The sequence below is a fragment of the Onychostruthus taczanowskii genome, unplaced genomic scaffold (assembly GCF_017590055.1).
Source record: "Onychostruthus taczanowskii isolate IOZ18803 unplaced genomic scaffold, ASM1759005v1 scaffold12, whole genome shotgun sequence".
Lineage (NCBI taxonomy): Eukaryota > Metazoa > Chordata > Aves > Passeriformes > Passeridae > Onychostruthus > Onychostruthus taczanowskii.
Window position 1 is genome coordinate 87,878 of NW_024498351.1, and position 27,477 is coordinate 115,354.

The 27,477-nt window shown below is 37.7% G+C and overlaps 1 protein-coding gene across 2 annotated transcripts in view; it reads right to left on the reverse strand.

Annotated features, from left to right (window-relative positions):
* Positions 1–2,293: 2,293 nt before the first annotated feature.
* Positions 2,294–27,477, reverse strand: part of TBCK (TBC1 domain containing kinase) — an 88,206-nt gene continuing 63,022 nt past the window's right edge. For both annotated transcript variants that reach the window (XM_041395822.1, XM_041395821.1), the window contains exons 24-26: positions 16,751–16,926; positions 13,728–13,887; positions 2,294–2,944 (exon numbers count right to left, since the gene is read on the reverse strand). In XM_041395822.1, coding sequence (XP_041251756.1) covers positions 2,834–2,944; positions 13,728–13,887; positions 16,751–16,926 — 447 coding nt within the window. In that variant the 3' untranslated portion in view covers positions 2,294–2,833. The remainder of the gene's footprint in view (positions 2,945–13,727; positions 13,888–16,750; positions 16,927–27,477) is intronic.

Below are 27,477 nucleotides of genomic sequence, written 5' to 3' on the forward strand. Positions count from 1 at the left end.
AAAACCTCCCCAAAATCAACAAACCAGAAATATCTCAAACTAACCAGATTAGTGAAAGTTAGAGTGAAGCAAACACTGTAACTTCCCTCCTTTCTGCTGCATTGTGAGTTGTTCCTATCCTGAACTGGGAAGGTACCCTGGTCACAGAGAACCTAGGCACCTAGGAGAAACCAGGATGACAAAGGGAAAAAAAATGGGTGCAGGAAGGGAGGTTTCTAGGATAAGAACAAATAGTCTTAGTCTTTTCTCCAAAAGAAGTGAACCAAACAGGACAAATATCCACTTGTAAAAACAAAATAAATCCCAAGGAACTTAGATGCAAACTGCAATAAAAAGCTCAAAGGACTGTATGCTGTCTGAAGAAGGACACTCCAGTGTCAGCAGCAATTGTTCCATAGTCTGCAATGATCAATAGGTCTAAGGCTGCCAAAGAAAATGAATTCCTTTGAATTTTTTAGAAGCCCACATGGGTACCCTCTGGGAATATGGCTGTCCTGGCAGGAAGCTATAGGCCCAGGTGGCTGGGGCAGATTTAGGATGTTTTTAAAATGGTATGAAAAAACAGACTAAGAGAGGCTGCATTTTCCAGGCCCAACAGTGGGAATTATTTAGTTAGGATATTTTTATGTTAGCAGCAGAAGACACCAACACGGAACATTAATATGTTTTTTTTTCTCCTATTAAATCTTTATGGCATCCAACTGCAGTCTAAACCAGAGAATGGTACAGCTGGACAAACCATGCTTCTAGAAATGCACGTGTTTGAAAAACTCAGCCTCCAGAAATCTTTGAAGAGCTCTAGAAAACCTTCTGCTTGCCCCACCAAGAGAATGAAGACTTCCTCTTTCAGCACCTCTCACAAAGTGTCATCTTCTACAGTTTCAGTTCAAAAATCCCCTCCCAAAACCACAAACCCCCAAACCTACAACCACCAACACTAAAAAACTCCACAGAACAAGTGATCAGGTTGCCTGTGATTTACAGAAACTGTTCCCAGCCTTTCACTGTGCACCTCCCTCTTAGACTTCTCAGTTTTGGAAACCTGTTGTGACAGAAGAAAAACAAAATAGTTAGCTGCTGCAATGTTTTGTTTGCCAAATTAAAACTATTCCCTATTCCTGATATAAAATCCTTAAATAAGGCATACAATAGTCCCACCTCCAGAGCAAATCCTCATTACCCTACAGTGAGTTTGTATTGTGGAAACTGCCATGTTTCAGATGATGCTCTAATAAAAGAGCAGGGTGTCAAATTCACAATGCAAGCTGATATGTGACCGTAACCAGGTGAATAGGTCTTTGATATAATTTTGTTAATTTTACAAAATACACTTTAATCCTCACACTTCAGTGATTATTAAGCCTCATGTTGCATCAGTTTTTCCAGCTTTAAAAATGTAAAAAGATAAATCTAACACCTTCTAGTCTTCTAAAACACATTCTTCCACATTCCCATTTAATTTCAGTGCTATACTGACAGTTTTACATTATCACAACTACTTTTCCTGGATTAAATGTAATATTTTCAAGGAGCATTCTTGAAGACAGATGATTTCATTTTCCTAGCCTTCTTCCCATCTCCAGCATTATTTTTAGAACAATAGACCTGATAAGATAGCAAACCTAACACTGGATTTTGAGAGGGAGGAATAGGGTGCTGGGGTTTCTTTTCCTCACATCTCTTGAAAGGTGGTAGCTGTCCGAATCAAGTTTATTTTTAGCATCTCAGCAAGAGATATGCCAATTCCTGTTTCTGTTGGTGCTTTTGGCTTCTTACTGCAAAGTAATTCCCACATCTTTACTTCACAGCCACCTATGCCCTTTGTGGGAGCCTGCTTCCACTCATCTGAAGCACCTGCATCCAGTCCAGTTCCAAAGCAGGCTGCTGTCCCAATCCGTCAGTGTTCAAGTTCATGTTCAAGGACCTAAAAAATCCCCAAGAAAATTGACACCACTAGCAGAAAGAGGAGAGGGCCAAAGAAAACTCTCAAGTTCCAATTCATACAAGTGTGATAATTCCAGAATGTTTTCACATGAAAATTAAAATTGCAATGTTTCCCTCCAAGGCATGAGATTCTAAAATGGAAGCACACTATTATTTTAGGAATAAATTATTTATACCCTTAAGACACAGTATTGTTGAAAGCCCACCTTTCTGGTAGCTGTAATTGTTCCACAAATTGTTAGATTTGATATGATTATAGAAATAGATTGTTAAATTCACCACAAACTAGAAGAAATTTTCCATCTTGTGAGAGATTTTGGATTGAATCAGCAGGTGCTCTTACAGTGACTTTCAATTTGGGACACATCTTTATTTCCAAACCGGATTAAAAAAACACTTTCTTCAGAAATAAAGCAAGTCAGAAGATACAGCAATTACTTTTCAAATATTAGGGAACACACTTTTTCACACAATATACATGGTACATTTTCATTTTGCTACTTTCAATATTCACAGTAAAATACTTTCTCAAATAATCGAAGTGTACCTTAGAGCCATCAAGTGCCAGTTAATTTTGTTCACAGAAATGTAAGACACCAAAAGTCAGGTAATTTCCTCTCTCTGTGTTCAGACTTGCCCAAGCACTTCTGCACTGCATCATTGCTGAAAGAGGTTTCTTGGAAAGCTTAGAACTTCAGTTTTGATCAATTCCAACTGAAGCCCTCTATTAAAGAACAAACACAAAACTCCTGGGCTCTACAGCTGCAGGATAATACACTGATCACCAGGATAGCTTGTGAAGATGCCATAATGCCCTTTAGGTTCAGGATATCTCTGTTGTAGGTAGGACTTTCCTCTTGAGACAGATTGTCCTGAATGTTTCAGTCACTTAGATTTGTGGAGAGGGAACAGTGAGGAGACCAGTGAGCTTGATCTTGTTGATTCCTCCATCAAGGATGCAGACCCTTGGGTACTTGCTTTTCACTAAATGAGCTGCAAACTGAAACAGACAGATCATTAGCCCACTGCATATCATAGTCATTAGGTGACAGTAACTTTCTGTTATGTAAGGTAAATTAAAAAAAAAAAAACCATCAGACCATGAGAAGTTCTTTTTTTGCACCAACAAGTCCAGCACAGGAACCCAGGCCAGTGTGTTAAAACAGTTGGGATGAATTTGTGGTCCTGAAAGTGTCACACTAATAACAATGAACTTTATTTATCTCTGCTTATGCAGGTTTTTACCTTATTCTAAAAGGATGTTTTAATCTCAGGGCAATCACTGGAGCCTTTCTCAAAGCATGAACTAACAAATATTTTTCTGTGCATTAATCTAACTCCCAGCTCTTTTCTGCAGCTTCCCAAGTGTACAAGCATCACAGTTTAAGGGGAAAGTCATTTGCTTACCTGTCAAACTTGTGTGATGTGACCTGATCTCACAGACGTCAGACATGAATTTGGGGTCTACCATCTCTAATCTCCCCTGCTCCCACCAGTGTGCCACAGGCAGGTTCAATAGTACGAGCAGGTATCCCCCCACCATGGAAAGCCTCTCTCCTCAAGCAGTTCATGCCACCATAAACCAAACACAGCAATTGCCACTTTCCACATAGGAACTCTGTGAAACATTATTGCACTGACAAAGATATTTTGTACATCAAAATAAGTATGAGTACTAAATCAAAATTGTGTTTCAGAATACCAAAATCCAAGCAATACTTTCTGCATTACATGTCAAACATGGCTTCTATACACTGACTACAATGCATTAAAAGCAAGCACCAAAATGGACTAATCAGTGAGAAACTAGTAGTTTTACCTAATTTCCAACAGCTGTGAGAGATTGCTCTGCCATCTGAGTCTTTGAGACTGTTTCTTTAAAATTGGTTGTCAAATCAGTACAATTTGTAAAATCACTGAGTGCTTCCAATGGGCTATGCAAAACATTCATAATTCCCTATTTGACTCTTTAAACTAATTAATGATGCTATTTGAGAACATGTGCAAGTGTGACGTCCAGGTCTCTGACTTTGCACAAACAACTAAATTACCGACTCAAGAACAGCTCTGGGCACCCCAATCAAACTCAATACATGGGATTTCTTTTTTATTTACTTTCCTCCTAATTACCTATTACAACATAACAGTGCTGAGGCACAACTAGATATACTACACGATTACCTGTCAACATTTTGGCTGTTACATTTATTTCAGGTGGTTGCCTACAGAAGACACAAAGTTCAACCATCTCTTTCCCCATCAGTTTGGGTTATTCAGTACAGGAGTCAAAGAATCAAATAAAAAAATTCCTTCAATCAAGCAATCAAAGCAGCTGACAGTAAACATCCACCATATGTGGATGTCAGCTTTCATAAGCAAAGTAAATGCCATGCTTTTGGAAAGGCTCTTGGCTGCACAGGTGGTGTAATATTCACAGAGACATCACCAGGAGAGCCCAAATACCTCTTGCTATAATCACAGTCCATAAAGATGTGCTGTGTAGTAAAGTACAGAAAAAGAGAGCACTCAGCTGTGCACACCATGAACTACAAAAATAGTTTATATTCCCAGTGAAATACTCCTACCAGATATCTCTACTTCACAAGGACATACCTGTCACCTCACAGTGCTCTCCACCTGTGACTAATGGACAGTGCTGTGTCTTAGACACCAACGCTGCTCAGAGCCAGCAGAAATGAAAAATGGCAACAAGCCTTCAGGCTGGCAGGAAGCAGCACGTTATTTCCTGAGTACAATGGCCCATGTGTCAACAGAGATGTTCCACTCTCTGACTACTGATAATTTTTAAATGCTGACAATAAACTGTAAACTCTGCTCCAAGTGTTTTGAATGCCCTAACCCTAATATAACTCCCATTCAATATAACCTTAAAAGAAAATAAACAAATGCTTTTTACCTGGGGTTTGAGCATTAAGGCCTGCGCCCCACTGTATTTCAGAACTGCTTTAGTAACCAATGTCTAAAAATACATTTTCTTCACTGCATATGACCAGTTTACTTTAAAACCTTATAGTGAGGAATTTGTTGCTTTTTGCAGGGTCTCTGGGAAGCAAGCACTGCAAAATCTGGGCAATGATGGCAGAAAGCACAAGATGATATACCATAAGATGAGATTTTTTTTTTAAGTTGTCATAGAACTGTTTGCTGTTGTCTGTATAGTTTCAGTGAGAAATTCTGCAAATACAGTTCAAAATATTGCAGCTGAACACCCAGCCAAGGAAAAACCACTGAGCAGGGAATGTGCTGTATCTCACTACTGTGGGAATTAGCTGTGAGTCAGGGGCTGAGAGGCACATTGACATAAGCTGAGAGTTGCCATCCATGTCCCAATATCAGCCTCCAAGAGCTCTGCTCATACATCTGCCCAGACACTGCATAAAGACAGGTTTAAGTCACATGGCAAGAGGACTTGAGCTGATTAAAGGCATTCCTGTTTTACCTTCTGCCTTACCCGCTTTTTTCCACTGGAAGTGCCACCCTCTCCCAGACAGAGGAGCCTGTCTGTGGCAGACAAGAACAGGAACTTGTTCACCATGTGTCTGAAATGTTCCAACACCACCTGCTACCTTGCCTTGCCAAAATACACTCCATGAAGCCACTGTTTTCAAAATACAGGGGAGTGTTATTTCTGGTGTATGCACTGATGGAGGGGCATGAGCGGAAGGACTATTTTAAATAGCTACATAGATTTTCTCCCCGGTTTGACCTTCAGTTATACCAAATATCAGTAGGCTGAATCAAAGAAATAAAGATTAAAAAATTTAATGTTTGCTAAAAAGCTGGGGAAAAAAAATCAGTGATCTAAAAAGAGCAAAATCTCATGCATTAAAAAAAAAAAAGAAGGAAAAAAAAATCCCAAGGTGCTCTTCTAAATTAATGCCCCGGACTTTCTACAGCAGAAACTGCCATCCTGGAATGCATACAGGGGCTCTATTTCCTTTATAAATGCAACCAGAAAGTGTCAACTAGAGCTTTACTAACAGGCACCTGAATGTGTAATTTGTAGTTTACTAAATAATCCAACTTACAAAGGTGTTGCCAAGACTGAAAATAACATGGTGAAGAGATAAGCCTATGGGTAGCATGTAAAGCACCTACATTTTAAAGAAAGATGTACTGAAGCATATAAAGGTTGTGTAAAATTAAATTCCATTATACAGAAATGTATTTCTGTAAATAGAAATAAACTGTACTTTATTGTATGATTAAACTTTCTCAAATTTATCAAATGTTTGTGTTGACATAACTTCTGAAATATATCTTTCCCCACATCGCCAATGGATCACACTCCTGTGTGATGCTTCTGCTTTCATTTAGACAAGAAGATTAGCTGGGGGAAATGGGAGTTGTGCCTATCTGAGCAAAGGCTTCAAGGGATACCACAAGACTTTAAGCTTTTTACTTTCTGCTTCAGGTGGCCTTTCCTCAACATGAGACTCTCAAGTCCAGTTACTGTGTTTTCCCTGGTTGCAACTAATGCTGAAACTGAACTTCCAAACTGAAATTCTTCTTGCTGCTTTCACAGCAAATATTACATATGAAAGGATGAATAAGTGAGAAACTTATTTAATGACTACTGTATGATGACTTTGCTGGAGACTTTGGAAACACAATTCCTCTATTAATTATTGCATCCATCAATTCCACATAAAACAACCTTCTTGATGAACATAACTGAGCCAGAAAGTTGCAATTTGCATTTGAAAGTAGTCAGTTAAGACTCTTCATGCAGATACAAAAAGTCAGGCTTTCAGAGACAGACAAGATCACAGAAAATTAATGTCAAAATTTGGGCAAATATTAAAAATTTTACCCTGCTTTGGTGATGCTCTCAATATAAATAGCATAACAGGACTGCTGCTTTAAATACTATCAAGAACCTTAATGATCTGCACATTGGAGAATTTATCAAAATGTTTCTACTAGCCTGTTCCAAGCAGCAAAAGCACAGCTTTCAAGTGCTGCATGTCTCCTGCCAGGCATGTCACGTTTTCAGGCCGTCTACAGCAGAGTGTGAGAACACAACAGCGGGAGCAGCCCCACTCCCAGCACCCTTTGGGCCAGCCACCAGGGCTGCTGTGTACACATTATTCACTTTCCCAGACATTCCTGTGACAGGCTGTAATTAAAGGGCACGTTGGGAGGGAAGGAGGAGTAACATCCTGCACCAGAATACCAAAAATGATCGCTGTGACAAGTGTTACCATGGTATAAATATTAACAGCATACTCCGAAAGAGTCAGAAGGAAAATAGAAGCTGGAGGAGAAATATCAATCAAATTTTGTAGTATTCATTCATTTCCACAAGATTATTTCTAGATTTCACTTGTAAAATCATGCTACACAAACCTCTCAGGAATTGCAGTCTATTTTGCTGTGTGATTTCAGTCCAAGAGCTCACCTACACCCCTCTGAAAGCTCAACAGTCAGTGATCAGTTTGCACCTTTTTAAACAACACTCTCCATATTCCACAACACACATCCAGTACACAAGATTATTTTTAGTCAGCTACTCCTTATATTAAAGAATTACACAAAAATAACACTTTAACACCACAGAAAAGACAGGAACCTAAAACCTCCCATATCAACAAAACTGCCTAGTTGTTGGTTGTAGTATTACCACAAACTGAATGGAAGTTAAAAAAAACAAACACAGAAAGGACAACGTGGTGCAAACACATACTAGGGGGTGGGAGGGGTGGAACATAGAACCAACTGCTCTAACAAGATCAAGGGAAAATTCTCTATATGTAGACCTGGCCAAAAGGGAACACTTGCCATTCCATCAGTACAAAAACACAGCAGTAACTTAAAGGGCTTACATGCTAAGATTTGAAAATAAGCATAAACAAACAGGTATTTAATAGCTGTTTTCAGAATAAGTTTTACTGAGAATGAAAGTAAGAATAAACACTCAGACTTCTTCAAGTGATAAATTTTGAACACCTGTATTTTAAGTTTTCCACCTAGAAATCATATGCATTAAAAAAAAACCCAGCTGAAAGTGAGAACTTGAAAATTAAAGTCAGTTGCAGATATTTAGCTGTTGTAACACAGCTAATTTATACTGAGCAAAATAAATGCAGTGCAAACATTATAGATGAACAGAATGTAAAATGAAAATACAGAAAGAAAAGTACTCTATTTTTCATTCAACAGAAAAGAAAAAAGCTGTTAGGGAACAGAAATATGTAATTTTGAAAAGAGACATAACAGCTGGCTTGGTTATAAAAAAAAGGAAGTATGAGTCTTTGTGAAAGATTCTACCACCTCCCCCCAGGTCTATGGGTTGCTTTAGATCTTGAAAAATGGCCAAAGAAGTACTTGATAATGAAAAACATTTCTCTGTGATTTGTAGTACTTTTTCCTAACACTACCCAAACTGCAAGTTTTGTCCAGTTTCTATTCAAACCCTCCTGCAGCAGTCAGTCAGTCAGTCAGTCCATCCTATTCAAAGGCTGGTTCAGATACAGTTTAGAGAAATGCAAAACAACATTGCTCCAGACAAGCAGCACAGATATTGTATTTGCCAAATTCACCATTCTGGCTGGTATATCCTTCACAAAGTCCTGAACCTATAACAAATATTTATAGCTCATTACCATCTCTATTTCAATTATCACCATTTCAGATTCTCTGAACTGGAACACCAGGAAACACAAAACTCTGTCTCAGAGTTGAGAAACAGCCCAAGACAGTGAAAATTCTATGTTATAATGCAGCAGCCCTAAGAACATGGATACAACCTAACCCATGCAAGCTCCATCAAGGACAAGAGTACTCTTTCAGAGGTGCAGTGCACATAGACTATAAGCACAGCCTGACAGCACCACTCCAAGATTCAGGTTCACCATTCTCCCACCTTCCCTGTCCTCAGATGACTGAAAAGAGCTGACATCCTACTTGCCAGCATCCCTCAGACATATTTTCATAGGTAAAGCCAGAGACTCCATGATTCCTTTTACCAGAAACATCCAAACCTCTGCATAGCAAGGCACACAGGCCAAACAACTCCTACATCAAATAAGAACTAACATTTCCAATGACTGCTACTATTGGTCTCAGTAAAAAATTAAAAAAGAGAACCTATTTTGGAGTTCTAGAATTAGCCTGTTTTCCTTGGCACTTACTTCAGAGCAAAAGGAATACTCGGATTCTGCCCCTAAGATCTTGCATTTTCTCCCATCCTCTTTCACCCCTGGCTGTGACAGTGAGGGATTTATGTCCTCACTGCTGTACCTGAGGCATCCAGTGCTCACTGACCAAAGCCAGGGGCAGAGTGACAGCAGCATACCACTGCTCCTGGCTGGCAGCCCAAGTGTCTCTCGGGCTGTGTGGAGAGCATGAGCTGGCAACAGCAGCAGGGCTGCTCTCTCTCCATGAAGGAAAGCATGCATACATTACACTTGTTGCAATAATAAAAAGGGCTACATTTACAGAATAAAATAATGAAGACTTAACTATGTATTGGGGAGAGTTACACCAGAAGGACTATTGATGATTTACTAAAATGTTTCAAACTTTCCAAAATACAAGCTTAATCTGCTCCTCTTTGAAGGCAACAAGGAGGCTCTGGTGATTCCAGTAGGCACTGAGTCTGAATGCAGATGGGAGAATTAACCAAACAAACATGAAAGAGCCATTCTGGGAATCATAAGGGGCCCCTCCATCCCTGCAAAGAGAAGAGCTTTCATTCCAATTGTCCAGTCATTTTTCTGCAGAAAGTTTTTACAGGGAAACAGAGTCTAAAAGACGTATAGTGGAAACATCTCCAGAAGTTTATTGCCTAATTTCTGTTTACTTGCGCTTCAGAGATTTCATTAGGCCCTTCCTTCAGAAGCACCTGTCCTTTAGTATCCTATGCAATTCCTAACCTTCAGATCACCCTATCAAGCTTCATAGGTATGCATTTGTGGTTTTAAGACAAGTTTATAACTGAAGAAATCATGCAAGGACTTGCTTCTCTGGCAAGGGCTTTTAAAAAGGCCAGGGAAAGATGACAATAAAATCCCACAAATTCAGTAGTAATCAGACACTTTAACCTATGTGCCTCAGTCTTCATATGCAAGAAGAAATGCCTTTTTGACAGTGTGCTGGGAGAGAGGGAATGCTACATGTTGTTTTCATATAGAAAAAAAATTATTTTTTCCAAGCTAAGAATATGTTATACAAAAAGAATTTTGAATTTGACTCCCTCCCCCTTGCCTTGAAAAGTGTCAGAAAGATCTCATGGAAAATCAGAACTTATTGTCTTTGTTTTGGAGATAATGAATATATTTTGTCTATTAGCTATTGCAATGCAGCTAGAATAACTACTTTGCTTCAGTAACTTACAGAAGTTGTCTAGACAATATATTTATAGCAGCATAGCTCATCTAGACAAAAAGTAATTGATGTTACAATTAGAATTTACAATTTAGAATTTATTTCCCAGTTATAAAGACAGATCTTTTTAAGCTTTGACTTACAGCTTATCTGTCTTCTTCCAAGCAGAACATAAATAAGTTGCTAATTATTAGACAGATTAAAGCATCCTGTATATTTTATTCTGTTATAGCCTTTAGCTGGCAATAAAGCTCATATATTAAACCACTGGGGGAAACACATTTATTAAACAACCATGTGACAGAAGTAGAAGTATGCCACTGTCAAAATTAAATTTCTAGAGAATGATTTAGTGTCAGGTAAGGAAGGTATTTTTCCTGCTCTAAATTCAGTCAACACTGCAGTAATATAGACAAAAGTTTGAAATGGAAACAGATAATGGCTTAGCACCTCAAAGCTGACTGAAGGAGGGAAGATGAAGTAAGGTCACCCTTCCATAAAAAGACCCAAAATAATCCCTGTTCTACATATGCATAACTATAATCCACCTTTTCACTTGCTGTATCTCTGACTTCCAAAGTGACAAAAATCAGGAGATGTGTTATTTGTCCTATACTAAAGAACAAGCTACAGTTGAACACTCAATGCCCATTTAACTACTATATTCCCAACTGTAATGATCCTTTGTCCATAATGGAATTTACAAGGTGCTTTTCTGTCTATGGAGGTGGGAAAGAGGCATTCAACTCACTTAGGAGAAGCTGCCATTTAACATAGCCAAAAGTAAAAGATAGAAATAAAGACAAACTAACAAACAAACAAATAAATAAAGGTATCTGATTGATGAACTCCAAAATAATGCCCTTTATGTGGAGGTTTCCTGCTGTTTTCAGAGACCAACAAATATGTGCTCTGCAAACAAGTGCCCAGAAAAACCTAGAAGAAAAGCTGGCACCAAGTGAGAAGCAGACAAAAGGAAGGAATATTCTCCAGAGAAGTGTGAGCCAAACACCACCACACAACACCTCTTTTTCAATATCTTCATGCTGCTAATGGTGCATTCGGTAAGGCTCTTGTATATCAGCCAATATATTAATTTAACTTTTAAGGTTAGTAGCCTCAATGGCTTACCATGCAGGATTACCCTGTTTTAATTCTGCACTAAGGAAGTGTTCCACCAGAGCCAGAGCTGTCAGAGGCAGAGGCACTATGAGACACTGCTGGCTTCTTTATCCTCTTGCTGGAACAGTGCTGTGGTGAAGCTTTCAGTTTTCCCTCTCACATCTCATATTCTATTCAGAATATAATAACACTAGCCAGCATTTTCTTTCCAATTTAAATTTTTTATAATCTGGCACCAAATCAAATGCAAAAAATAGAAACAGAAATGAAGGACAAAAATACTTTTTCAACAGGTCTGTTCAGTATACTTCACTTTGCTTTTTACATTATTTTTAAGTAATGCCAAGTAGGCTGTTCATATGAAGCACAATTGGATGATTCAACCTTCTAATTACAAACAGCCCTATAAAAAATTGGTGTTTTTCTACACTTACCCCGGCCTCTCAGTCTTATATAAATTTAAACTAAACATATAGTAATCTCCAAATTTTTAGTGGAGTAAATATCAGTGAACACTTCTGAAAAATTCTCCTTTATGGCAGAAGGTACAACTTTTAGCTCATCTCATTTCATCTGAAAATACATACCTCTGTTCAGAAAATATATATTTAAAGTTGAGCATCTTATAACATAGACAAAAATTGGTTTTGTTTCCATGCATTCACTTCTAATTTTTTCCCTCTGATTGGATTACCTAGTAAAATTTAAAAGGTAATAACTATTGCTCTTGTCAAGCCTTGAGCTACATAGTTTGGGTGTGACATAAGAGTTCTGTGCAGCTGTGCAGAGTAAAACTGAAACCGGCCTTAAAAAATTACCCACAAAAGAAAAGGTTTTACCTACACAGTCAAATTGAGGCTGGTGTTATATGTACTTTAAGGGTGTGATAGAACTGCTGAGTTCCAACCAGTATTTAGGCTTTACTATTGAATTAATTTGTGGTCAAACTGGTCAATCCAGTATTTTGTTACTATTTAAAGCTCAAAACTCTTTTGTTAGGAATTCGAGAACCCTAAAAGCAAATCAAGAGGCAAAGCAGCATTTCTTCTTTATGGAAAGCTACAATATTGACAATTCTGGGTCAACATTGTCTTGGGTGCAGAAAATCTGGGTTTAGAGGACAAGCCAGCACCTCCCATGTGACTGCAGTACTTGCACTAAGCACACTGCAAGATTTCTTTAGCTGCACAGCAAAGGAAACATTTCATGTTCATTTCAAAAATTTTGAAACATTAAAAAAAATGAACTTAGCTGGATTCACACACAAAGCTACATACTCATTACTGAAACTACTTGAGAGATGTTTTACAGTCTCTTTCAAGCCATCTCTGTTACCATTTAAGAAACCTGATACATATCACAAGTTAATTTTCTAGATGATGAAATGCAGGTTATAAAGGGGATTTCTCCATCTACTTACAACTCCCTACAGGTATTAAATGAACACCACGTGTTGGGCTGATGCTTCTGCTGTTCCTGACATGAAGACCTTTTAATGATTCACAGCACTCCTTGTCATATCAGGGTTACAGTTCATGTCCTTTGTGTAAACAGGCTTAAGAAATGGGTGAACTAAAGTTAAACCATAATTAAGAGTGTCCCTGAAAAAAAAAGGATAACTTTCCTTCATCTGAGAGAAGTATAGTGAGAGAAATACTAATGCACTTTCACTTGTTACTCTGGCAGTTCTCAACACCATTAAGTAATTTGTTATATTGGGAATAGGCAAGTTTGAATATTCTTCCTGTCTAGCTAAAGGCAATGACAATAAATATATCATACATAAGTTACCAGTAAGAATCGTTCTCCTCTTCACTAAGCACAACTGCAGGAACAAGTTATTCTAAAAAATTGGGCAATATATTGTTTCTTACTAGTAGGAATATGAATTATATCTTATTTCCTTTGCACTCCATAATTTATCTGTCCCCATCCAACTCACCTTATGCGTCCTTCCTAACTCCACAAAAAGTAAATGCAAGCCAATTTTGAAAGCTCTTACTGATGCACATTAGAAGTGCTGATGTCACTTCTCTGGCATGACAACAATAAAGATTTTAAAGCTGAAGAAGATAATGTTAAGCAATTTCATTTCAAAACATCAACCTTCGCAGATGTGGATCACTTGAAGGGAAACGTCTTTGTCTAGAAGCAGAAATGAGCAACAACAAAAACACCATCCCAAATCTTGTCATTATACATAAAATTCTAATCTAAATTTTCCAGACTCTGGCATTTATTTTACTACTGCCGCATGCACGCTATTGATGTATGTCTAAGGATAAAAACATACATTACAGCAATATACTTACAGCAGCTGTGTTCTTCACTGCATTTCCCACGATCACCACAACTCTTCCTTTAAAGCTCTGCAGTGTGGCAGTTGCTGGGCACTGGATGAGATCCCCTTCTGCAGTAAATGCTGATGCAAAAGGGACATTGATGCTGCCAGAAATGTGGCCACGGTTAAAGCTTAGGAGGATCAGTTAAGGAGGTGTGAAAGGCAGAGAAACCTGTGGAGCATGAATAGCTGTAGGATGAACCTGCTCTTCAGACTGCCACCATACAACACCATTGGTCTTTTGTGATACAGTAGTTTGACAAACCTCACTTACTCTTTACTCATATGGAGAAAAATCTTCCAACACTACATATGAAAACAAGCACAGAATAAAGAGCTGTTTGGTTCAAAAAAGGACACAGCACAGCACTACAGAAAATGATCAGCTAAATGAAATACTTAGTACTAAAGAACCAATATCCCCAGTACACCTAATTTTGTGGATTTCACTTCAACTCCACTCTGCTAAGAGGAGCCAAATAGCAATAAGCAGCTGGAGCACCTCTTCTAGAGGCATTTTATGCAAAAAGAATGGAGCACTTAAAATGAGAACCAAAACTAAACAGGGATTATCAGGAAATGTCCTCAAACTTCCTGTCAACCCCAACAAGTCCTCTACTATTTTGAACCAAATTGAAATTCTAATGTATATGACCTCAGATTCCCAGACAATGAGCACCATGCATATTATCTGCAGTCCCACTAAAAGCAAGCGTGCAAAGGGTATTGAAAAGCAAACAACTCTGAGACACCATAGTCAGCTGTCCTTCAGTTTCAGAGGATGATCATTCAATGAGACTTTATAAACAAATATTGAATGTGAAGGTCTCTTAAATAAAATTTAAGTTGGACTACTACTACCTAGCTTTTTATGAATTTGAATATGCACTATGGTCTTGACAAAACTCTGAATTACTTTCATAGACTGTACATACATGTCTGGAACATTCCCCTTCCCCAGCTATAAGCAAAAACAGCTTTGAAGAGGTGGGAAACAGCAAAGTTCTGCAAAAATATACACAATGTCAAATATTGAGATTAGTCACTCTATTACTGTACTTGTAGAAAGCTAGTTAAATTTATAATTAAATCCCAGAATTCTATTAAATAAAGAAGCTGCCTGAAATAGGGGTAAGATTCAACTGACTCAGAGTAATAGCAGCATTTGTTTCTCATTATTTATGTAGCAGTTTCAGTTTTATGATCATCATTGTTGTACTGTGGGAAAAGCATGGCTATATAAAAACATTTGAAAGAACAAAAGATGATCATGCACCATTCATTAACGTTGTCAGTTTATTTCTATTTTGAATGGGAAAATGATATCCCTCCTTCACTCCTCTGTGCCAATCCCATTTCCCCAAGCACATTTATAACCACATAACTCCCACTGCTAGCGATCAGGTTCTGAAATGATCATCACTTAGACAGAAAATAACTTTGGACAAATTTAGTTACTTAAACTACTGAGTACAGCTAGAGCAACATGACCTAGTCTTTAAAAAAGTTCTAATTGCTAAGACAATTAACAAAAAGGCCAGGATTTTGTGCTATGGACTGAGAGACCATAAATATGCAGCTATTACTTTCAAAACAAGAATGGAAGGCTGCCAATATATCTGCTAACATGCCTAATGAAATAAGCCTTAGAATTGCTGGCCAAATGAAACAGTGCTGGTAGGTCTTGGCCCTGCAAGATGAGATTCATTACAAAACAATCCCTCAGCTTTCATGTGGGTCATATTATGAAATATGAAGCATGTTTGGTACTTGCTGGAAGTCCTCTTATGCTTTTCTCAAAGCACTAAGAAAACAAAGTGAAAGCAAAGTTTAGCATGACAGACATACATGGTGAAAAAGACTAAAACCAAAATATACAAAATGATCATATTTTTGAATCACCTCACAGTGGTCTGTCATATTTAAAACACACACCACAGAAACACAGAGTGTGATCCTATCTTAGTTTGTTGAAATTTTGTGACAAACACAAAGCCTGTTTCCTTACTGTGAGAATGAACAGGGCACTGAACGCAGTATTCTTATGGTTTCCCATTTATATTCATAACTGCTGACAATTTGATAATTTTCTACATACAAGATATTTTCTTCTGCAAATTATATACTAACCAGTACACTCAAGGGCAGTTTTACTACCTACCAGACTGCCTTTTTAGTGGCACTTCCTACCTGTCAATACCAGATGGGTGTTAGGGTATCAGTCTACCTATTATATAAAGGGCAGCGCATTTCAGTCTACTATAAACTTCAAACATATCAAAACATCTTTTAGAAGGACTACTCCTTCCAAAATGCAAACACTCCCAGTCCTACAACTGCACTATTTCAGGAAAAAAAAAACAAATTCAAAGAATTAAAAAAAATACTCCTTACGCAAAGAACTGTATACTTGAAAAGGAACACATGAAAGGTGTAGACAGGGTAGTGACCCTGGTAAAAACATAGCTCCAAAACACCTTTAACTCTTTTCTGATTATCAGCTACTAGGGGAACTAAGTTAGGATGACTGCATGGTTGCACTACCTGACATAGCTAGAAGGCACTCAATAGGAATCAATTTTCCATGGAGGGACTGGCACAGCACATGATCAATCAACTCTTCTCTATCTCTCTTCCATTTAATTGGAAAGCCTCACACTTTTCCAAAATATTGGTCAATATTAAATGGGGAAGGTCTGCTGATAAAACCTATCCTAAAGAAAAATGTAACATTAAAGCCCTTGAGCTACTGGTACAAAGTGATTTCACTAAGCCCACAATTTACAATGGGAAGGGAAAAATACATTTGTCCTCTGCTCTGCAAAGCAGGCCTCTCCATGCTGAAAACCCCTGATCTGCAGCACCTCCACTCCAGCTCTACCAGATCCCTCTGTCTCCACCATGTACCACTCCAACACACCAGCCTGCAGACAGAGAGGAAGCAATTGGCACAAGCAGGACTCAGCAAGGCCATCACTCCTATCTGAAGGATACTCTTCGCTGTTACGGATGTCCACCACCAGCAGCTTTGGCTTGCTGGGCTTTGTTTTCTTCACAGGTGTTTTGGAATGACTAGGTCCTGTCAACTCACACAAGTCTATCAGATCTTCTGCTGAAATTCGTGGGGACACTTCTGCCTTCAGGTCATCCAATTTGATGGAGTCCCTAGACTTTAAAAGAAAAAAATAATATTAGAGGTGAAAAAATTAGAGATATGGGGTTTTTTTAAACTTATACTTGTTTGACAAACTTCAAGTGTAACAAACCTAGTTAGATGCAAACACATCTTTTTCTTTTAACTCTGAACTAGAGTTTAACTATCCATACAGAAAAGCTCCAGAGCAGTGCCAAATGCCTATCTGACAACTATAGATCTGTCTTCTGTTAAAAGTTGTTAAAATAGAAAAATTGTTTGACAATCCATGCAGAAGATTTCAGTTTGTAACTTGTTAATGAATTTTTGACTATGGCTGACGGGCTCACAACATCCACAGAACATTTCTTAACATCAGAAATTAAGTAAACTGCTAGAGAGCACTCTCTGAAAAGGGAAACTGAAAGGTCTCATAATTGGAGCAGAAAAGATGGCACCTTGCCACAGAAACTGCAGGGATATCTCTGAAAGATACAGAGCTATCTAAACACCAGTTATTAGCCCAGCCCAAAGACCAAGCACAAACCAGGACATCAGAAAGATAAGATTTATATTATACCTAGATGTATAGGTTTTTTTTTGTTTTAATAATCCCAAACATATGTCGTTAGTTTTGTGGGACGGGAGAACTATGTATTAAATTAAAAAATTTATTTGGGGGAACGTGACAGATTATGACACACCACACTCCTGGGTAGTACTCAAGCAACTGCATGATAATACCTGAAATTATTTTTCATAATATTCAGAATATTCATTGTGAATTATCCCAGAAATAGTCACGAGTACGAGAATTTCTACACTCCACATTCTTAAAGAATATCACAGTAACAATTTTTCTGCTTCTAAAAACCATTCCCCTTCTGTTATCTTGTTTTAGATTGCAGTAATCACACCAATACATTATTTTCTTATAGCCCATGATTCAAGAGAACAGGAGTAGCACTCTGAAAGAAATTGAGGCATTACTAATTGTTATTAGTCCAACTGACTGTAGTTAGGCCTGGATTTTTTTTTGTTTTTGTTTTTAAACATACTAGTTCCTCATCTAATCTGAAGACTATTCCAACTTTAGGGAATATGCTAGACAAAACAGAGAGACATAGACTTTTTTTTTTGAGTTATGGCCCAGAAAAGGCTTCTTAAGACAGTCTAGTGCTTAGAAATACCACTGCTGCAAAGCAAGTTATCCAAAAGCCCTCAAAATTACAAACAAAATCAGTTCTAAAGTCAACAAAATCAAATTCTATTCCAGGGAATATTACCTCACCCAACTGCCTTTTCCATTGTATATAATAATACTCGAAAAAGTTACAAATTGCCAGTCTCAACATTCTCCTTCCAAGTTCAGAAAAATAGAGTCAAGATGCCTTATAATCAGAAAAATACATAATTTCTGGATAATGTATTATCTGTTTCAACAGAATAGTCAATGCTCAGGGGAGACTTGTATCCATAAAAAGCCCGTGTGACAGGGCACAGCCAACTTCCAGTTGCTGTCTAAAGCCACCTCCCACCTGAATAGCTGAATTTTCCCAGAAGGAGTCCAGGGAAATTAGTTGCATTAAAGGGAGAAGGAAAAAAAACCTCAAGCTCTTCTCACAAACTTCAGACTTGCCAAAGGAATTCAGCAGTCCCATGTCTAGGGGATTCACAGCAGACACATTTGGTAGATCCAAGAAAGGCAGTAATGTAAAAAAAATACTGATTACATAAATACACACGTGGATGACACAGCTTCATTTGTGTGATGACAACCTGGCAGACACTGCTGTCCTCAGACAACAGCTTCTGCCTCAGGAGCAGGCTTGAGGAGCAGCACCAAGGAGGGAAGGGAAGCAAGTCTGCTGCAAAGAGTTCAGTCCTTGAAGAAGGTTCACGTGATTCCAGGCAACAAAAACACTTGGATAATGAAGTCAGTGCAACTGGTTGAGATGACCTGAGTTAAATCTTCTGAAGAAACACGTACATTATGTTGGACTCTAATTACAAAAGCACTTCCTACTTTTATTTATACAACTCTTGTGTGTTCAGTTGATGGGATGAATGCCTCAGGAAAGAATGGAACCTTAAAAGTCTACAACAGAAAACAAACCAACCAAAATTTACCTAATCTGATATAAAAACATTTTCTCTTTATCTGAAAGTATAAAGTCATACAAAGTATTTTACAGGTACACACTGCCTGTCCTGCTAATAGGTTTTAATAACCAGGACAAGTATTCTTTCCCTTTAACTGCATTTAAATTAAGGAGAAACACATCCAGCTATGAATTTCACAACCATCTTTGCTTTGTCCAGCTCTGCCTTAATGGTAGATTCAGTGATATTACATCTCTATATAGGCTTTGAACAAAACTGAAGCTTCTCAACAGACTTGCTGGAAATAGAATTGCTGAATCAATGCTTTCTCTAGTAACTTTTTATCAGACTCATTTATTTGCTTCAAATTGCAAAGTGAAATATATGGATGTGCTTATAAGATAATTTTGCTAATTACTAAAAAAAAAAATTACTACATCTCTTGTGTCTGGTAACAACTATATTTCACCTCAGGCATTTTCTCACAGGAATTTTCTAATGAACTGTCAGCCTGCACAAACCAAACATGGTTAACATCAAGCTGTCAATCCTTCTACCCCATCCTCACACCTTGTCTTCATAACCACCATCCTGCTACAGATACTTTGACACTGCAAGAAGCTACTACAGAAACTGGAATTGAGTTGAGACAGCTCTTCAGGCTGTCACATCCACTGAACACAAAAATCTTGCAGATTCTTCTGAACCTTCAGCACCTTTCCTACTCTACACAACAGTGCTCCAGCTGTTGTATACCACCTCAGTTCCTACCCTCTTCACCTCAGCATGGAGATGAACAAGATACAGGCTGACATTTTAGACAGGAGTCTTCACATTTGTCAGGACTATTTGCTTCAATTCCCTGTTTTGGCTGTACTACATCACTGCAGGCATTGCTTTGCAGCTGTGAACAACCAGAAGGAAAAGTAGGTGAAGGAAGGAAGGAAGAGGGTTCATTGTAAACCAAATCCTTTAAGTTACTTTAGCTGCACCCAGAAAAAGTTTATGGCACTGACAGTCTCTTAGTAATTGTTTACAAATACCCAACAGCTGTGAACAGGGTGTAGCATGCAAATGAGATTTTGATTTCAGCTATATGAAGTGTCAGGTAGGCACATCTCAGGACAGCTACATGCAATATCCTGTTGAAGTTATCATCTGTCATTTTTTTTGTTTGTTTTAAACAGTGAAGCATAATGATTATCACAACCTAAAATTCCCATGCTAGTAATACACTATAGGGAGTACAGACAGAACAAATTGAAAAAAAAAAAAACCAAAAAAAACCAGGACAACCATGGGAAAAGCTTAAAAAAAAACTTAAAAGCTTATCACATATATAAAATGCTTGTTTCTTCCTTTGAACTGTCTTCCTGCTGGGATCTATTTACTCTTTTCCAAGGCAGACATGGTACATACTTTCTAAAAAAACCCCACACTTAAAATAAAAGGCAAAAGCTCTACTTTAAGCACAGTGCCAGAAGGCAGTTAAAAATCCAGTTACAAACTTGTGTTTTAGCATTTCTGTAGGAAGCTGTATACTGACAACAACACAGAAATTGAGAACTGCTCATACACAGAGCATACTTATATGCCTGCTTTCATTACTTAGAAAACATAAAAAATATCAGAAAGACACTCACATTTTCACACATCCATGTATGCACAAGTGTGCTAGGATACTCTGCTAGGATACTGAGCTTACTAAAGTTGCTTTATCCATTTTATTGCAAAGAGAAACTTATTTTAGCATATTTTAACTACAGGCATGAGTCTTGCTTTAGACTATTCAGCTAAAAGCAACTGTTTGTCAGGGAAGACTGCTTAAATCAGCAGGATGGCAATAGTAGAAAGAGTACCTAAGCTGAAGTCTGAAGTCTCCTTGTTGCCCAGAAGTTTCTCTGACACCACCCTATGTTCTTTATTTTCAAAGTACTTACTCTTCTCACCCCATTAATTTTCAAATAGGCCTGGGAATTGCTAATCCATATGCATTTACTGCTCTTAATAAGAAGAAATAGGCATTAAGAACTTAATTATTTTTTTAAAATATTAGGAATTAAAGCTGCTTAACCATTCTCAATTTGGAAGCCAAGTTTCAGAAAGATTAAAGCACTCTAGAACATGAGGCTGGTACAATCACAGCTCCTATCTCTTTTCCCATTAGCCTGTAATCTCTTATAGGCACTTCATCAGGGCTATTAAACAAAGATATACACTTTTTTTTTGAGAAAATAGCCAAGGATCTTTAGTTCTGCTAACCTGAATTTAACAGTCCCATCTGATAAACACAGAAGCTATAAAGGAACTTTCTATCCATGGAAAGGGTAGCTTTATCTGTGTAGATGCAGGGTTTCTCCCCTTTGTCTTTGAAGCTGGCAAAACTTAGTGCAGTTTATTTAATATACTAGGAACTTCAGCCTAGAAGTCAGTATAATTAAAGTCTGGGGTTCAAGCAAAACACTCGACTCAAACTATCAGTCTCTCATGAAGGAACACATTTCATGAAAGATGTCATTCCATATTTTACAAACCTATTTCTCAAATCAGTGTATGCATGTACACAGAAATAAGACTATGAAAAAATGTTTAAAAGCTTATAAGATAATGGTTTAAGCTCTCCACTTGCCCTCCCCACCATTTTTATTACAATTACTAGCAAAGGGTCATACAAAAAGGCTTCAGTGTTTTTTGATGTTCAACTGCGACTGTTTATAAAGGAGGAACAACCAAAACTCCAGATTTTAAAAACTCTTTTCTACAATATTTCAACACTTGAGTGCAAGTGTTCTCTACACAATCTCTCTAGCAAACTGATTCTTACACTTAGATTCACTCCTCTGTAGCTATCTTATTCTCCTTCTCATATTCCCTAGTCAAGACACTGTCTACCTTCCCTATGCTCCCTCCCTCCACTCCCTATTAAAGTTTGCTCCATTTTTGTTTTGCAAGCTGCACTCTTCCACTCCCTCCACCCTCCTGACTCTCCCACAAAGTTCCTACTTCAGAACTCACACCTTGGGAAGTGCAAACATCAACTTCCAGCCAACTGTCAATCAGAAACATCCTCCAAAGGTCTGCACGCAGCTTCATAGATCTACAGAAAATGGAAGTGAGCTCTGCTTGCGAAACCAGCTCATTACTAAGGAAGCACAAGGAAAGGGCATCTCAATGGAATAACATAACTGAGTGAATAAACCGAGTCAGCAGGGCTGAAAGACACAATATTCCCCTGCATGCAGTGGGGCAGGCTGAAAACTCAGTTATTGCCCCTGGTATGATAAAAAAAGGTAAAAAGCTGCTCACCACTGCATGGAACCATTTCAAAAGACAAAGCTGAGACATAATCCAGTTATGCCTGAAAATACTCACAGAATACCTTAACGTGCAATAAAACTTGAAGTAAAAAGCAGGAGCAAGAATGATCTTGCCAGCCTTGAATGCTTTCCATCAGTGCCTCTTTTTTCTCCCTCTTGATATATGCTCTGTTCTTGACAAGAAATTGTATTCCTTTGATTTGAGAAAAATTATTACAGTATCTTTAGGAAACAGTCAGAGATTCCCCTGAACTCTTAAAAAAATACCAACAACCACCAGAGTTTAATAACACATCTCAATGCAAACTGCAACTGCTAGAGGAGTTTCCTTCATAATGTGATCACGTATCTCACTTGGTCAGAGCCACTGGATTTACAAAATCTAACTTCGTTCATCTGTCATTGCTATTTATTCACATTCCTGTTTTCTGAACTGGCATTAACAATGGCAGCACAGCTCTAGGACATTTTCAGTCATTTACCACTGTGAAGCCTGTCAAAACATGCTGTTCAGGCTCTCCCCAAAAAAATCTGACAATATGGTCAGCCAGACAGTTACCCTGTAAGCTGTATGTTCTTTTCACATAAATAATGCATTTCTGCACCATTCCACCCATTTTAGAGACCTGGGCCCAAGCTTTCTTGAGCTATATTAAAATCATCATCCACAGAAACATTTGTTCCCATAAGCCTAAAATGTATTCATTCACATTTGCAGGATGGGTCCATGACTAAACTTTGGTGCAGGCTCAACTTAAAACCAGTATGGAATCTTTCTTCTAGTTATGTGTCACACATATTTAATAATCAGATTTTGCACACCTAATAATGTCAGAAGAGTAAATATATATACACAGCTGTAACACTTTTACTAGTAGATTATGATGGTGTTGACACCATCACACAGGCCAGAGAGCTGCATCCAGAAAGTCTTTTCTATCCTCCAGCTGCACTCCCTAATAAAGTTAGATCATGATGACACTGCATCCTGACTCAGCTGAGAAAACACACAGCACCTAGCCTGGCCTGAGGTGCACTAAGAAAGGATTATGAGGAATCCTAAATTGAAGACTAGCTTAAGGCAGGCTCCTGTAGAGATATATGTTGAGAAAACATAAGGTAGGACAGAAGACTGAGGAGTAGAGGGAAAAGGCACCTTAGGCTGGCATAATACAGCTCTTCCCCACACCATGAAATGTGTGTTAATAGCACAGTTACCCAGCACTGTGCACTAACTTTCACAGCAGCAGTGTGTGGCACACACAGGAGTTGCTGCAAGCTGGAATTAGAGCTGCTGTGAGTGGCAGGAGGGAGCTATAGCTGTGTACCTGGGCATGTTTGTGTGGCAGACAAACCACTAAGATCCTTCAGTCTACTTCTCCTCCAAAACTTGACTTCAAAAATTTCTCCCAAACTCCATTGCTTCTAATGATACAAGCACACAAATAAAAAAGGTAACACCAAGCGGATAATTCCTCACTGCAATATCTAATTGTTCTTATCAGAAGCTGAATGAAGCATTAAGCTATTTAGATCTGTGCTGGTCCTAAAACATATTCTAACACACTCAGTGGGTTATTCTAACTGTTACTTCTCTCATAAAGTAAATTTACATAAACACTGCACTGCTCTTTCATTTTCCCTTTTTTAGATGCAGGCCACTATTTTTTAAAATAAAAAATTGATTGTTTAACAAGGTATGAAATAAAGCTGTCACTCAGGAAACTCTGAGGTTGGCTTTGGTTGCCAAAATAACTTATTTCCACTACAGCACTCCCTCTCAAAGATAAACAGAGTCAGTTGTAAAATACATGAAAACAAACAAAATAACAACTGTGTCTTCAGTCAGTTAGCCAAATTTCAAATCAGGACCATGAGATCCTGAAAAATTACTAAACCATGGAGGTGTGTAATTATTTCCTAATATTCTCCTAAAATCTGATTTTAAAACAATTTCCAATCTGGGGAAAAAACCATTAAAAAGAACATTCCTACAAGATACAGAGAGAAAAAAACAGCTAGATTTTTTTTTTTTAATAATTAATTTTACTGGTACAATTACCCTTTCCTCCTCTTCACATTTGTTAATCAGTCATGGAATCCCAATTGTTGAAGGTCTAAAAGGTCAAATACACCCAGCTTTCAACTTCAAAGTGGGTATAATGGCAAAGGCTTATGAGGAAGGGCTAGTGGACAATCAGTGAATCCAGAACCTGAGCCTAAGGCTGCAGCAGAGAGTGCTCTGGCTGCTCCAAGTTCCCTATTTACATTCAAAGCAGATGAACACATCCCAGGGAGACCCTAAAACCAAGTCTGTGCAAAACAAGCTTAGAATCCTTAAGTATGATCTAGAGTGAGTGTCTCAAACTATTACAGCCTCATATAAATAGTATTTAGATCATTACAGACATACTCCTTCAATTCTCCCTCAACTAAGCAGTACATTTGTTTCAATGAGCTAACATTCTATTTAAGTAATTGCAATTTTTATTTCAACTTAAAAAAACCACCCACAACATTCATTAGAAACTATTAAATTAACATTTAACATCAATTATTTTCTGAGCCTTATATTTTGTATTTTATCAACTCTGCTAATTTAATGCCCCATCTACTAAGAGAAAAAGTCCTAAAACTATAGAAAATATATATAGATTTTCAAAACCAGTCAGAATAGACAAGGTGCTAAATAAGGCTTCCTTTAAATAATTTAATCCGCAGAACCTAAGTTCTGGAAGAAGAGGTTTCCCTACACTCCTCACTTCCTGGTAGCTGTCTGCCTGGTTTATGAGTATCAAAAAAACCTTGAAAAGCTAACCAATAAACAGAGAATGTTTTGAAGTTTGCAACAATTGCTAAAGTATTTGCCAGAATGTGATGGCCTTATGCCTAATTAAACAGCTATTTGTTTATTCACTCATAAGAGAGTGACATTAAAGTGCATTTTAACCAACTCTTCTAAAAAATGACAAATAACCCCAGCTTCTCACTCAAGCTGCTGGCAGCTACAACCAGAAAAAAAGAAGCATCAAAGGCAAATGTAAAATAAATTAGAAGCATTAACTGAGATCCTGATCAGCTAATGCTTGGCACAATTTGAACTAAAGACAAATTTGGCTAAGAGCTTTCTGTTAAGTGCAAGAACAATGGAAGAGGAAAACAAAACCAAGATCCACACAAAAACAGGAGACAAAAGAAATCTGAAATGGGTCAAGGCAGTCATTAGACCCTTTAGGCAGAATATAAGTAACAGTCATTATGAACATGAGCATCACACAGACAATTCTTAGCTTGCACACTGAAACAGAAGTGTTGGTATCCACTACTGACCATGCTTGTTTCTGAAGACTAAATGCATTTACACCAGTTATTTAATGACTTAATAGAAACCTAGCCAATATATTTTTTATGGACAAATACTTCCTAGGTGCAGACAGGAACTCAGAAGCAATTGAGTGCTGCTGTATGACAAATAGGCCTGAATTTCCATCTGTTGGAAGTCTATCACACAAGCTATCCTTAATTACTGGCAAAGGAAAGTTATCATCAGGAGAATTTGCTCATATTATTTATGATAAAAGCATGTTTTTCATATTTGTGTTGTTTGATCAAGCCATTAAGTCATGTTGCTGCTTAGGTATTTCTACTACTTCATCAAAACCAAAAAACTCAAACTCCTGGCATTCAAATCACTGCAAGGATCAATAATCATCTGGTAGACTTTTCTCCAGTTGAATGCTTTCATTCCTCAGCACCTCTGAGGAACTCCCACCCTTGCAAAGAGAATCAGGAGTAGAAGAAGGCAAAGCTGTAATTATATCAGTGTCTGGATTTCTGTGAGCTCACCTGCCACGTGTGAGCAGATACTGATAAAGAAGCTGCAACATTTTCTCCTTTTTATTTAGAATTATGGAAATAGCTGGAGAGAGTGTATGTCTACCATATCTATAATAATGGAGACACAGTTACAGCAGACAATTGTAATATTACAGTGTTATTTCTCTCTGTGACTCCTGGGCATTCAGGAAAATACTTCAGGAGTTTCCAGGGTATGAAAATAAGTTTCAGGAAGAGTAAGAAGAAAAAAACATCAACCATCTACTGGTAAAGAAAAGTAAGAGATACAAAATTGAGTAGATTGTAATGTAATTTCAGTATTTAATGTAAATTCAGAATTTAAAGGGTTTTTCTCTGTTATTTTTGACATTTTATCTTTCTCAAAATAAACAATGCAACCCCACTTAAGATGCACATTCATTCTCTCTGAAACTATTTCCTCCTTGAGATTTTATCTCAGTAGAAATATGCTTACTGGCTGAAAGAGTAAAAGATTAAGCAACACGCAAGTCCAGGAGGAAAAAAGAGAGCACCCAAGCCTATTTACAAACTAGCAAATAGATGTCACTAAAATAAAAACTAAGAAATGCTAGTGATAAAAAGCAGTTTTGTTTCACTGACTGCTGATTTAGGTAGAAAAATGCACACCCAGAGGGGAAATACTTCTGTTATTATTAACCAAAGCACAGTAACATGCAGATACACACAAATATTTGAGTTGCCAATAAAAAGCACTTAAGAAACAAACTGAAGCAGTGTAGAAAAAAAATACAAATAGAGAGGTAAGAGACAGCTGGTGTTTACAATTAAAAACACTAAACATTTAGTGTCTCAAGAAGTCAGAAATTACCTTCAGAAGCAAACCCACAACTTTTTCCACAAAGAATTGCTTTCTATCCTACCTACTTTCAAATACAGAGGTGACCCACAAATAAAAAACTGGAGATAGAAATGTAGTGTAAAGTCCTTGTCCAAAGAATCACCAACTAAAGAGGTAAGGAAACAGAAAAGTTATTTTTTTTAAGAGCTAAACTGCAGAGCAAGGACACAATGGTGTTTTAGAAAATCCATTAAAGGATACTGTGTGTACTAAAGACCGAACTCAGATTTCACCCCTTTCAAGTAGATAAAAAGTTTCCCCATGGCAGCAAACACCAGTAGAGGACATGTTTGAATAAAGAGATAATTCCAGGATTATGGTTAAAAAAAAACCCCAAACAAAAACAAACCCCACCACCTTTGTGTGTAAATAGTGTATTTCACCAATAATTTCAATTCAGTTTTGGCCAATATTGCTCTAATCCCTGAGAGGTGTCATTTCATGAAGACAA